The sequence below is a fragment of the Schistocerca serialis genome, chromosome 3 (assembly GCF_023864345.2).
Source record: "Schistocerca serialis cubense isolate TAMUIC-IGC-003099 chromosome 3, iqSchSeri2.2, whole genome shotgun sequence".
Taxonomy (NCBI): Eukaryota; Metazoa; Arthropoda; class Insecta; order Orthoptera; family Acrididae; genus Schistocerca; species Schistocerca serialis.
Window position 1 is genome coordinate 927,733,885 of NC_064640.1, and position 13,141 is coordinate 927,747,025.

The window sequence follows — 13,141 nt, forward strand, 5'->3', positions numbered from 1 at the left end:
TTCTAATCTCTTGTCGACAGCGAGTCACTCTCATTAACATATTTTGCTTCTCTACTTCATCTCGCATAAATGCTAATAACGTGACAAAGAATGGTTCAAATGGCTCTAAGCACTATGGGACTTAACATTTGAGACCATCAGTCCCCTAGACTTAGAACTACTTAAACCTAACTAACCTAAGGACATCACACACATCCATGCCTGATGTAGGATTCGAACCTGCGACCTTAGCAGCAGCGTGGTTCCGGACTGAAGCGCCTAGAATCGCTCGGTCACAGCAGCCGGCAATAACGTGACATTCGGTGCAAGGCAGATCGGAAAATAATATATGAACGAGGAACGAATGGCTCCAGACAATCACTGTTTATTTATACACTTAAAGATGCATTCCCTACAACATGTAGCACCACATACCATCTTTATTGACCTTCACATTAATTAGACGGGAAATTCTAAAAGAGTCGTCACCTAGCTTTTGTCAATATAAGAGCAGACTGTGATGAGACTACATGTCGCACGCTTGACGATATACTTTGTAGTTTGTAGAAACCAGTGGGCTTCGGTGAACATCTGTCTCGCATGCGAGTCGCGCTCTGATTGGACGCATCCCCACCAAGAGGATATAGTGTCAGCTGTATAAATTGTTCGAATGATCGGCACATGTCACGTGAAGAAGTAGAAGGAATCACTTGTAAGTGTACGTAAATATTTTTTATTATCGTTTTGGAAATATATTTATACGTCGGAATTGTTACTTTATTTTACTTGGCACGAAAACACAGAAAGGGCTATAAACTCTTTCACTAAATGATGCGAATATATTTTTGGTAAAGTTTAATGTTACGTCAGGAAACGAAGTATAAATTTTTGCTATCAATTTTGACCGCGGAAGTTTCAGTTAAAGAGAGTTGCATAAAAATAACGCATGTGTGTGTGTGTTTAGCATTGTGAAGCCACAGGCTGATACAGATATTATTATCTTTCATTTTTCTATCTGTTGCAGTTCATAGAGGAACCAGTGACTGTTAATAGTACACAATGTCTGCAGCAGGATTTCTACCGAACGATTCTTCCTTTGCAACGAGAGCAATTCATGATGGCCAAGATCCGGAAAAATGGTCCTCGCACTGCATGATACCGCCAATAATTATGTCAACTACTTTCAAACAATCAGAGCCATGTGTATTTAAGGTTTGTCACACCATTCTTCTGTACTTTATTAGCGTTCTGAAATTTGTATGCTAGAAGACCGAGATAATACTGCTTTATTTTCTACGTGTCCCCCAGCCGCAGCCAGTCAGTGATTTAAATCACTGTAAAATTTTGTGATGCAAATATTAGTCACTGTGGTGGAAAATATTTGGGATTTTGGCTAGATTTGTTGCTGCTCTTAATAGCAAAACTTGGTGTAGGCATATACTTGGTAACACTGAAACTGATCAGCATAAATTGCAGAAGTAATTAGTCTAGTATAACAGTGATGAGGATGAAATGCAACATGCCACATTTTTCTGTTTCTGTTGGGAACAGATGAGGAAATATTAATTCAAAACCTACAGGAAACTGGTCTTTACAGTGATCCAGATCTTTTCCAACAAGGTACAAAATCTCGTTAGCAAATATAATAAATTTATTATCTATAAATATAGTGAATGTTAACTCAATGCATTCCAAATTTTAAATGGTCATTGTAGATGAATAAGCAATGCGCAGCTTTTATATGCAAAATGTCTTGTTCAAAGAGGTACATTCTTCTGATGCAACAATTTTTCTTTGAATCCCTGCATTCTATTATATGAAACATGTTTCGAATACTTTCAGCTTGTTTCTGACAGAAGATAGGACAATCTTGACTATACACCAACAAAACTTCTGGTGGAGAATGACCCCATGGAGTCAAACTTAAATTTACTACCTGTAATACATGAGAATTAATCTTACAGTTTTGTAGATATTACACAGTAATAGACTGATAGTCCATTATGAAAAGTTAGGTTTGCAGGCTCACTATCTGGTCTGTAATAGCTAATGAAAGTACAAATACTTGCACCAGATTTGTTGAGTTGCATTATTCATGTGCCATACTCTATTGTTAACAAGCTATTCATGTTGCCTCATTGCCCTTGTAGAGAAAGGGAATTTGACAGTGCCTGACTTCGGGGCACAGTGTGGTATCCCTGAGTGCAGTGCACAACAGTAGATAAATCATTATCAAAATACTGAAGAATTCAGTAAGTGTATGTGAACTGAACTTCTGCATGTAGCAGCACCTGTGGAGTACAATAAACTTGCAACACATTGCAACAAAAGCCTCCTTTAAATGTGGTGCAGTTGAAACATACTAAGTTTTCCAGGTTGGTGGATTTGGTTCGTAGCTGTCTTTGGAAGGCCTGACAACTTACCTGAAATGTGGTCCTCGAGGACAGGTCCTGTCATCATTGACTCTACCGATTAGTGTTTGTCGAGGACAGTGTCAGTCATGACTGGTGGAATGTGGTATTTTCTGGCAAAATGTTGTCCTCAGTTAATGATGGTCCTCTAAGAGTATAGAGGCTCCAAGGTGTCCGTTCTGACCCCAAATTAATCCACAAGTTACCTTGTAGTGGTCATGTGTCTGTGGCAGTTTGGGAGTGGGAGGAATGCTTCACAGGATAGATAGTTCACTTGATGCTACCCAGTGTACATATAATATAGGTAATATTACAGTTCCATCCGTGTGACAACTGCATGCTGGAGGAATAATCTGTTTCCAACAGGACCAGTCTCCTATACACTTGGCAGCAATGGTGCAAGAGTGATTTGCAGAACAGAATGAGATCTCTCTTCTCAGTTGTCCACCTCCTGCACCAGACCTTAACACTATTGAGAACATATGGGCAGAGGTGAAATGGGTGGGGGGACTGGCGTGACCCCATGCCAAAAACCCCTTATGACCTTTGGAATGTCACACTAGCTACCTGGGAGGACGCAGTAGTAAATGAGAGATTTACTTCCCATTGCATGGACTCCTTTCCTCAGAGATCGCAGACAGTCGTTAAACTTGAAGGCCTTTAAATTAGATTAATACTTGTTCCATAGGTCATGAATACAACACTACATAATGATGTGGAACGTGTCAGTTTAACAAAAGGTTTCTTTACACGGCATACTTTGAAGTTTTTGTTTTTTTAAACCAATGATTTTATGGTAGTGTATTTCACCCTTTTCTGTGCCAAAGATAGAACTCAAAGTAGTGAAGGTCAGCCTTTCTCAAGGTGGTATAGCTATGCACAGTGCTGTTGCTTTTGACTTAGTATGGGTTATTAATAACAGATTTCATAAATACGCATATGTATTGTGAAACTACTGTGAAATATCTAGTTCCTTAAATAAATGTCTGCAATATGATCTAGCCAGGGCTCGTGCTGTTATTCTGATTACAAGCTTTTGTGCAATTACTACTAAATGACGAATTACTCCATAATATGTTGCCATATAAAAGCAGTAAATGCAAATAGGTATAGTAAGCTAATTTACTTGTATGTTTATCTCCAAAATTTGCAATAACCCTAATAACATAGATGGCTGAATTCAAACATTTTCTTGTGTGTTTTTAGATAGGACATCCTTATGCGTCAAAAAGCACTTGATCCTTCTGTTACAATCACAAATAAGTGTTCTTTACTTTTATTAGCATATCATTACACCCTGTAATGTGACTGGTCCCTGTGTAATGTGGCGAGAAATTCGGATTTTAGCCATGACAATTTTTTGTGCCGCCAAATGTACGAGGGCATTTCGAAAAGTTCATGAGACCCAGAAAATATTAGATACAGGCTCCCAGGTAGATGCTATTTTCCTTGACTTCCGGAAGGCATTCGATACAGTTCCGCACTGTCGCCTGATAAACAAAATAAGAGCCTACCGAATATCAAATCAGCTATGTGGCTGGATTGAAGAGTTTTTAGCAAACAGAACACAGCATGTTGTTCTCAATGGAGAGACATCTACAGACATTATGGGACCATTGCTTTTCGCAATATGTATATAAATGACCTAGGAGATAGTGTCGGAAGTTCCATGCGGCTTTTCGCGGATGATGCTGTAGTATACAAAGAAGTAGCAGCATTAGAAAATTGCAGCGAAATGCAGGAAGATCTGCAGCGGATAGGCACTTGGTGCAGGGAGTGGCAACTGACCCTTAACATAGACAAACGTAATGTATTGCGAATACATAGAAAGAAGGATCCTTTATTGTATGATTATATGATAGCGGAACAAACACTGGTAGCAGTTACTTCTGTAAAAAATCTTGGAGTATGCGTACGGAATGATTTGAAGTGGCATGATCATATAAAATTAATTGTTGGTAAGGCGGGTACAAGGTTGAGATTCATTGGGAGAGTCCTTAGAAAATGTAGTCCATCAACAAAGGAGGTGGCTTACAAAACACTCGTTCGACCTATACTTGAGTATTGCTCATCATTGTGTGATCCGTGCCAGATCGGGTTGATGGAGGAGATAGAGAAGATCCAAAGAAGAGCGGCGCGTTTCGTCACAGGGTTATTTGGTAAGCATGATAGCGTTACGGAGATGTTTAGGAAACTCAAGTGGCAGACTCTGCAAGAGAGGCACTCTGCATTGCGGTGTAGCTTGCTGTCGAGGTTTCGAGAGGGTGCGTTTCTGGATGAGGTATCGAATATATTGCTTCCCCCTACTTATACCTCCCGAGGAGATCACGAATGTAAAATTAGAGTGATTCGAGCATGCACGGAGGCTTTCCGGCAGTCGTTCTTCCCTCGAACCATACGCGGCTGGAACAGGAAAGGGAGGTAATGACAGTGGCATGTAAAGTGCCTTCCGCCACACACTGTTGGGTGGCTTGCGGAGTATAAATGTAGATGTAGATGAAAGTCTGCATTTATCTGTTGTGGTATTGGGCTCTTTAATAATATGCTTGCTGTAATATCTGGTGTTTATTGTTTGATCCTGTATTGCAATCGTGAGTCCTTCCGTCTCACTGTATATATTGCCTTCTCTTAGCCATGTGTTGGATGTGTCTTGATCGATATGTGGCTGTGTTAGATGATACGGGTGCTTGCCATGTAGTGTTTTCTTTTTCCAATTTACTTTCTTTATATCTGTTGATGTTATGTGATCTAAAGGGTTGTAGAAGTGGTTATGAAATTGCAATGGTGTAGCCGATGTATTTATATGAGTGATTGCGTTGTGTATTTTGCTAGTTTCTGCTCGTTCTATAAAAAATTTTCTTAAATTGTCTACCTGTCCATAATGTAGGTTTTTTATGTCGATAAATTTCCTTCCTCCTTCCTTTCTGCTTAATGTGAATCTTTTTGTTGCTGAATGTATGTGATGTATTCTATATTTGTGGCATTGTAATTGTGTAAGTGTATTGAGTGCTTCTAATTCTGTGTTACTCCATTTCACTACTCCAAATGGGTAGGTCAATATTGGTATAGCATAAGTATTTATAGCTTTTGTCTTGTTTCTTGCTTTCTTCTTCTTCTTCTTCTTCTTCTTATTATTATTATTATTATTATTATTATTATTATTACTACTACTACTACTATTACTATTATTACTATTTCTTCTTCTTGGCTGCTGCTAGGGAACAAAAATGTTTCAACATGTTCTGCTCTGTTAAAGCCAGGTATTGTCAAATAGGACTGACGAATGTTCTCCCTATGCCCTTGAGTGGACATCTTAGAAAATGAAAAACAAGGAGATAAACTAACACACAATCATACTGAATAAGAACTAGTCTGCTGATCGAACATAATTTGACAATCTGGCCCGAAGCCCACATGAACCATATCCCATTCGTGACAACTGCCATTCCGGATTGTTATGGTATTTAGAATACAAAGATGGAAATTAATTACAATGCACCTTGATGATGGCCATGTCACAATCACATTGAATGTCAGCTTTCCCTGGCAGGACAGCCAATGCAAAACACCATGGTTTATTACAGCAACTTGTTAGAGCATAGTATCCTACATACAATGTAGGGATTTGTTACTTTTCTTTGGTACATTGTAAATGGACAACTACCCTCCCAAATGGGCAACTACCCTCCCTGCAGATCTATGAATGTTATTGATGCTGGATACTGACACCATATTTCAAATGAAGTAGCTTCCATACTTGTCATATCTTGTACAACGAGAGATAGAGATAGAGATAGAGAGATAGATAGATAGATAGGTAGGTAGGTATTGCCAAGTGAGGTGACACGTATTTTGACGCTAGACACCCTATGAGGAACAATTTTAACATTGCGGTCTGTGAATCCTGACCAAGTTACCCTTCAGTCAGTCTCAAACACCACAGCTAATTCTAGTTATGTAATACTACTTCAAAAATAGTTCTCTTTTTTTAACCTGTCCAGTATTGTTAACAGTAACTAAACTAAAATGTACGGTAGTTGTATAGTGATTGACAGCTGTGGATACCATAACCTCTTCGCTTCTTAGTGCACTGTAGTGCTTGAATTTATTATCTTTGTTTAATATGCTTACAATTTTCCCCCAACAGGGATATGACTATAGTCGCAGTGGAAATCCAACAAGGGATGTTCTCGAATCTTGCCTAGCCTCTCTAGATGATGCTAAGTATGGCTTGGCATATGCTTCAGGACTTGGAGCAACTACTACTGTTATTCATCTCCTCAATGCTGGTGATCATTTTGTTGCCATGGATGACTTGTATGGAGGCACAGTTAGATACTTCAACAAGATTGTGAAGAGAATGAACATAAATGTCACTTATGTTGATGGCACTGACCATAATGAGATAGAGGCAGCAATAAGAGACAATACAAAGTTAATATGGATAGAAACTCCAACAAATCCTTTACTGAAAGTGGCAGATATTAAGAAGATATGTGACATTGCACACAAGAAAAACATTCTAGTTGCTGTTGACAACACATTTTTGACTCCATACTTTCAAGTAAGTAACAAGCCCATCTTATTGTAAATTTGGTGGCAGAATAGGTTGGCATGACTGCTTACTAACGTATTAAGTTTCCTTTCTTTTTAATTACTTTTGCAGTCTTCTACTTGGTAGAATGTTGTGCTCATTCCAATAAATTACCAGATCCTGTCTTGTGGCAAGGTTTTACATGCGAAAGAATAAACAGGCGGCGGGCGGCTTATCTTTCGTATGAGATTTGCGTGAACAGGTTCAAAATGAGTTCTTTCGTGTGCATTGAAAAGTCGGGAGCTGCAGCATTGTGTAATAGACCTTATCATGACGTGGTACCATGTCACGAGCCCCTGACAGTGCCAAATTCACCTTCACAAACTGTATGAATAGTTAAATATTCTTCATTACAGGAACAAAAATCTGTGTGTTCCACTACTGTCTGGGCTGTCACCTGATTTGTCCGGAAGGTTGCCAAAGCATGTTAAACCAGTAACAGAGCATCTCCAGATGCACTAACAAATACTTCAGATGAACTTCCATATTGGTGTATACATTGTGGAATGACAACACTCAGAAATGCATACTATGGTCTCTCATTGTTCTCTCTTTCATAATTTGGTGGCTCTGGCACTCACTGCTCAAGATTATGACATTCTGTGCAGTTGGTCAACTTTTGAACTGTTGCATAGCTGCATGCTTGCCCCAGACTCGGTTAAGTAAGAAGTTGTACCTTAAGAAGGTATAAGATGTAAGAAAAAATAATGGACAATACACAACCAAGTTAGGTTGTGCAATTGTGAGTTACAAATGTTAATGTATTTATTTTTAATTTCTATGTCATATGTGATAATGAAATTAAAATTGTACTTTTTTGTTATTTTTTTTTCCTCTTTTGTTCTCCGCACACAGAGACCATTGAACTTGGGTGCAGACATGGTTGTCTATTCCTTGACCAAATATATGAATGGCCACTCGGATATAATAATGGGAGCAGTGACCACAAATAATCAAGAAGTGTATGAGAACCTTAAATTCTTGCAGAAATGTTAGTAACACTGAATTCTTTTTTATGTTTTAGTGTTTTTGAGAGGCAGAACAGTCTTACAGTATACCTTCTATGCCAGAAATCTTGGTTTACTTTAACTATATAAAAGTTAACCACCATTTGAATGCTTTGATACATTTTCATTCTTGTAAATGTGTGATATTGTTTAGATTTCATTCCTAACATTTTATTTCTGTTGCAGCCATGGGTATTGTTCCTTCTCCATTTGATTGTTATTTAGTGAACAGAAGTTTAAAAACTTTGCACATAAGGATGAAAGAACACATGGCAAATGGCCTGGCAGTTGGAAAATATTTAGAAAGCCATCCTTTAGTTGAAAAGGTTAATCACCCAGGTACAGTAAATGCTTGCTATTCACAATACTGGTGATAAGTTTTGACACGGATAAGAGAAGTACTACCATTGGAAATTAATAACTGTAATAGAAATAAAATATGCAGCATAAAACTGCTGTAAAATGTCATGACAGTTAATGAACAGTGTGGTTTTTTAAAAAAATAGACTGACAATTGTTGTACATGACAGTTCCTTTCAGTCACCTTGTTGCTAGTGTGATGTTGTGACAAAACCCAGTATGATGAACATATTACGACAAATGAAAGTCAGCTGGACTGACTCTCAAATTTAGATCTCCTGCTTTCTGGAACTGAGTCTAAAATTAGGCTATCCTAGCATGCCTCTGCATGTGATTAAAGCTTTAATTATCATTGATATTTCCTCCTGTTCCTTCCAAATACTGCATCCAGAAGTTATCACAAATTTTAGTTTGTTGCACATTGTCAGTGTATCTGAATGGTTTTCACTAAAACCACTGCAAGACAATGAATTTGATTAAATTGTTACAGCATGATACTATCTCTTTAATCTACGGAGAACCATAAAAGAAATTGTAGTGATGTAATCATATCCTGACTACAGTTTCTCAGTCAGAATTAAGCCTGCAGTGTTGTTAAACTTCTACATAAATCACTTTGATCTCTGTACTAATAAATCCGTGCAACTAATAATACAGTTCAGTATTGTTGCTCATTAACCTTGCAAGAATTGCAAATGGAACTGTCTACCATATTATAATTTATAATTTTCACTTACAGTAAGTACTCATAACACATCCTGGTGAACCCAAACAAACTGAAATAGTACACTGCGAAAGAAATGAGAGCAGCTGAATAATAAGTTTACATCATGGCTCCTGTGAAATGTACATGGAATAATTGCATTGAATTGTACTGTGTCTTTGTTTCTTTATGTATAACATATTGAGAAATTCCATTTCCTGGTGAAACTGTGGAACATGTACAGCTTTCACCCCTGTATTTGAATTTTTATTACAGGCCTCCCAGCGCATCCACAGTATGAACTGACACTGCGACAGTGCCATGGTCACAGTGGGATGATCTCATTTTATATAAAAGGTGGCCTAAAAGAAGCTAAGCGTTTTCTGAGTGCTCTAAAAGTCATCTCTTTAGCAGAGAGTTTAGGTGGATTTGAAAGCTTGGCTGAAATTCCGTATGTATACATTTAGTGTATTTGATCCATGTTTATATTTCTCAGCTTACATTTCCAGTTCCTTTCTCCAAGTTAGGTGGAAGAATTTATTTTTTATTTATTTCTTTGTTGCAGCTCCCTCATGACACATGCTTCTGTCCCACCAGAGCAGAGAGAGAAACTTGGAATTACAGACAATCTGATACGTTTATCAGTTGGCCTCGAGTCCTCGGAAGACCTAATAAAAGATTTAGATCAAGCTCTTCAGGCCAGTGTAAGTAGAATGTCGGATAGACTAATATTACACATGTCATGTGGGTGTGTGTGCACGCACAGGAAGTAGACTAAAAGACTAAGTAACCTTTGGACAGCTTGCAAATCGACTTGGAGAAATGGTGTATCCCAAAGTGCTGTCTCCAGCTCCTTTGTGTTGAGGCTGGACCTTTGATTATTGGATGTTGAAAGGTTACTGAGAATCTTGTGTGGAAGTAGCATGTGTTATCATGCCTGATGTAACACGAGCGCTACTAACTCTGTACTTTGCAAGAAAAAGTGAGTGACCTTATAAAGATTAGTTCCTGATGTTCATGTCGACATTGAAACTAAGTACTTGTCTTCTCGAAGTTCGTAACATCTGCTGTACAGTTCAGGGTATAATGGATCTGTCCTGTCATAAATAAAATGCTGGGTATAAGTTTAATTGCATTTTCTGGTTTATTCAATTGGCAGGTTCACTTCAACTCAAGATAATACATTTCACCATAAGTGCCACTATTACAAAATACTGTGTTATAAAATGTACTTTGCAAAAAACTACACCTGTACTCGGTAACATCCAGATACCTTCTGCCCCTCTGCCTTGTTCGTGCCACCCATGGTGCATGTACTCCAGTGTTAGTAGTATTGTATACAATTTAATCAGTGCAGATGACCACTGGAAAAACAGTATTTATATTGCATAAAAAATAGATGATAGTGTTTTTCACATAATAATTCTGTATCTATGTAATGATCAATAACTGTAAAAAATATATAAGTTATCGTTCGTGAACTCGACAGTTGTTTTAGAACTTTTTCAGACGAGATCACATTTTAATGTTTAAAAGAAAAGTAAAGTTACTTTCCAAGTTTTGTATATTATTTTAGTGTTGGAAATGGTTCAAATAGAATGCTAGCACTATCTTTTGCGAAAACTGAGCAAGTTTGGGTACTTCAGTGTATGTCACAGTTTAAATGTTTAATGCTTTGATAATAGCCCAACACAACATACTTGGCAAAATTTAAAGTGCATTCAGAACACTCTGTCTACCAAGCTTTCTGATCTGTAATTTATGGAAAGATAAGGACTTTCTGTATAAATATGCAGATTTTGAAGTTAAGCATTTTGTTAGATTATGTTCCATTTTGTTTTCGGTAATAATTTAGATAGCATTTTTGTGTCTCAAGCAATTTGTGGTTATCGTCAAAGTAGATAAAGTGGTATTTGTATTTAAATTCCTTCCTAATTTGCAAGTTTTAATACTTGCATGTCACAAACATGGTTGTAACTACGGTTTGTGAAAATAACCTTTTTCTTATTAGTCGTTAGAATATAGGCTGAACATTAAAAATTATAAAAGGATAGGTGTCACAGAAAGTATCCACGTGATATGTGACACAATTCAGTATTGAATTACCTGATCCAAAGTCTTAAACTTACTGTTCAGGCAAGCTACTCCTGAGGTATTAATGCCCATCTTTGGACATAATGTTATATTGGGGCTCATTGTGAGTAAGATGTGATGACATTTTTGGTATTTGCATGAACTACTACCCATAACTAGATCTACTACCATAGGTCTCGTTTTGCTGTTGGCAGTAAATCTTAAGACTCTAGGGGATGACTAATTACACTGATGTTAGCCCCCCTTCAGCACTCCATTCTGGTTACTGAGGTACCAAACTATCTCGGTTGCTTTTGTTGACAGACAGGTGAGGGAGTATCGGGTGCAATGTAATGAACCCTTACAGGACTTCATCACACTTCTGCAGTTATATTTCTTCATAAATAATACACGCACAAGCCATCATCTAAATTAAGACTGTAGTATCTTAGTGGGAGTAACAGCTTCACCATGTCCAAGCCTAACCATATTAATTGTTGCTACACAGCACTTCTAAGACAAGAGTTTGATCACATACATTTGCAATTTTCTCATAAGACGGAGGAGGAGGAGGAGGAGGAGGAGGAGGAGGAGGGGTGGTGGTGGTGGTGGTGGTGGTGGTGGGTGTCAAAGTTAGAAGGTTGCAGCAATGTCTGACATACTGGTCTAATACATTTCAGTTGACCACACTCGGTCCTTCAACCCAGAAAGAAGTGTGCGAATGAGCTATAATTATTTTTCTCTTTTTCACAAACTATAATTTCCTTGTGCATTTTAACCAGCGAGGACATAATTTATTGCCACATATATATTTAATGAATTACTTCCTTCAAATTTAAATGTATATAGGTTTTCCATTATAAATGATGCCAATAAAATGCTCTTATAAGGATTTTGAGCAGCCTTAGAGTAATAACAGAATGATGTTTTCGTATAAAAATCTACAGCATTAGGCACCTTAAAAAAAAGAAAGAAAAAAAAATTTCATTGCAACATGTGACAATTTCATTTGGTCTGTGCTAGATGAGGTACATAAAAAAAACTTTCAAGTTAAACTAAGACTACATTTTAATAAACATAAAGTTCCAAAAATTCAACTAAATGATACAATTGTGTAGTGAATGATTTGGAAATAACAAAGTTATTGGGACTAATTACAAATTTTCTTCTTTCTTTTTCAGGCAAAATGAAGGGACCACTCCATATGATGTTTGCCAAAGTCAATTTTTGTGAGGAAAAAAAGTAACAAAATAAAAAGTGCCATATTTTTAGTGGATTCATATTATTACAGAAACCAAAATGCTAAATTGTTGTTTCATTTGGAGAAGAAAGCTCTGATGAAGACAGTCAATACAGAGCGAATGAGATGGCACGGTGCTAAAACAAAGGATCTGTATTTGGAAGGGCAGGTGTTCTACTTTTGCCCTCCCCTTCCAAATCTAGTCGTCCACATTTAACTTTCCAATGTAGTTCCTTCCAAAGGAAACGACCAGTTTCTCCACCAGCTTGTGCCCACTCTCCATTATCATCCTATTGTTAACAGGACATTAAAATCAGATCATCGTTCCTTACCATAAACAAAATTCGGCAGACATCTAGTACAGGCATCACTCATTGTGTGGAGAGATCCCACCTTTATGATCCACTGCATTCATGTTTTACACTATTACAGAAATGTGATACTTCACTGGCTTGGTTGAGCGTTTCCATCTTTGGCTTCCCAATCATTTGTTGATTAGTCTGTTGCAGCAGTGTGAATGTCAGAAAAAGCAAGGTATTCTACATTCAAATATGGGGAGTGTATCGTATTACATTTATGTTGCTACACAAACTACAAAAAAATATTATACTGAAATAATCTCTTTTTACCAGAGCTGTACCAAAATTGAGCATCTAAAATTGAATAAAAAAAATATGGGTATGTCTGTTCTATCAGCCATCCAGCTCCTTTCTGTGTAAAACTGTGTATAATTGATTGAATGTTTTCCCAACCAGTGAGATCTGTTTATAATTT

General features: G+C 37.4%; 1 protein-coding gene across 3 annotated transcripts; it reads left to right on the forward strand.

The window, feature by feature from the left end:
* Positions 1–538: 538 nt before the first annotated feature.
* Positions 539–12,434, forward strand: LOC126471191 (cystathionine gamma-lyase). Of its 3 annotated transcripts, none has more exons than XM_050099302.1 (8): positions 539–691; positions 1,004–1,191; positions 6,538–6,954; positions 7,840–7,975; positions 8,178–8,330; positions 9,331–9,505; positions 9,620–9,758; positions 12,309–12,434. In XM_050099302.1, the coding sequence occupies exons 2-8, from the start codon at positions 1,039–1,041 to the stop codon at positions 12,315–12,317; spliced, it is 1,182 nt and encodes a 393-aa protein (XP_049955259.1). In that variant the 5' UTR covers positions 539–691; positions 1,004–1,038; the 3' UTR covers positions 12,318–12,434. The 3 variants fall into 3 exon arrangements, with proteins under 3 accessions (XP_049955259.1, XP_049955258.1, XP_049955260.1); XM_050099301.1 differs by having other exon boundaries at positions 543–697; XM_050099303.1 differs by lacking the exon at positions 539–691 and adding an exon at positions 809–827.
* The last annotated feature ends 707 nt before the right edge of the window (positions 12,435–13,141 follow it).

Excerpts from the sequence above, each read along its gene's own strand:
- LOC126471191 (XM_050099302.1), top strand. The coding sequence starts at position 1,039 with ATGTCTGCAGCAGGATTTCTACCGAACGATTCTTCCTTTGCAACGAGA. Across the intron at positions 6,955-7,839 it reads TTTTGACTCCATACTTTCAA|AGACCATTGAACTTGGGTGC; the intron begins GTAAGTAACAAG and ends CTCCGCACACAG. Across the intron at positions 7,976-8,177 it reads CCTTAAATTCTTGCAGAAAT|CCATGGGTATTGTTCCTTCT; the intron begins GTTAGTAACACT and ends TTTCTGTTGCAG.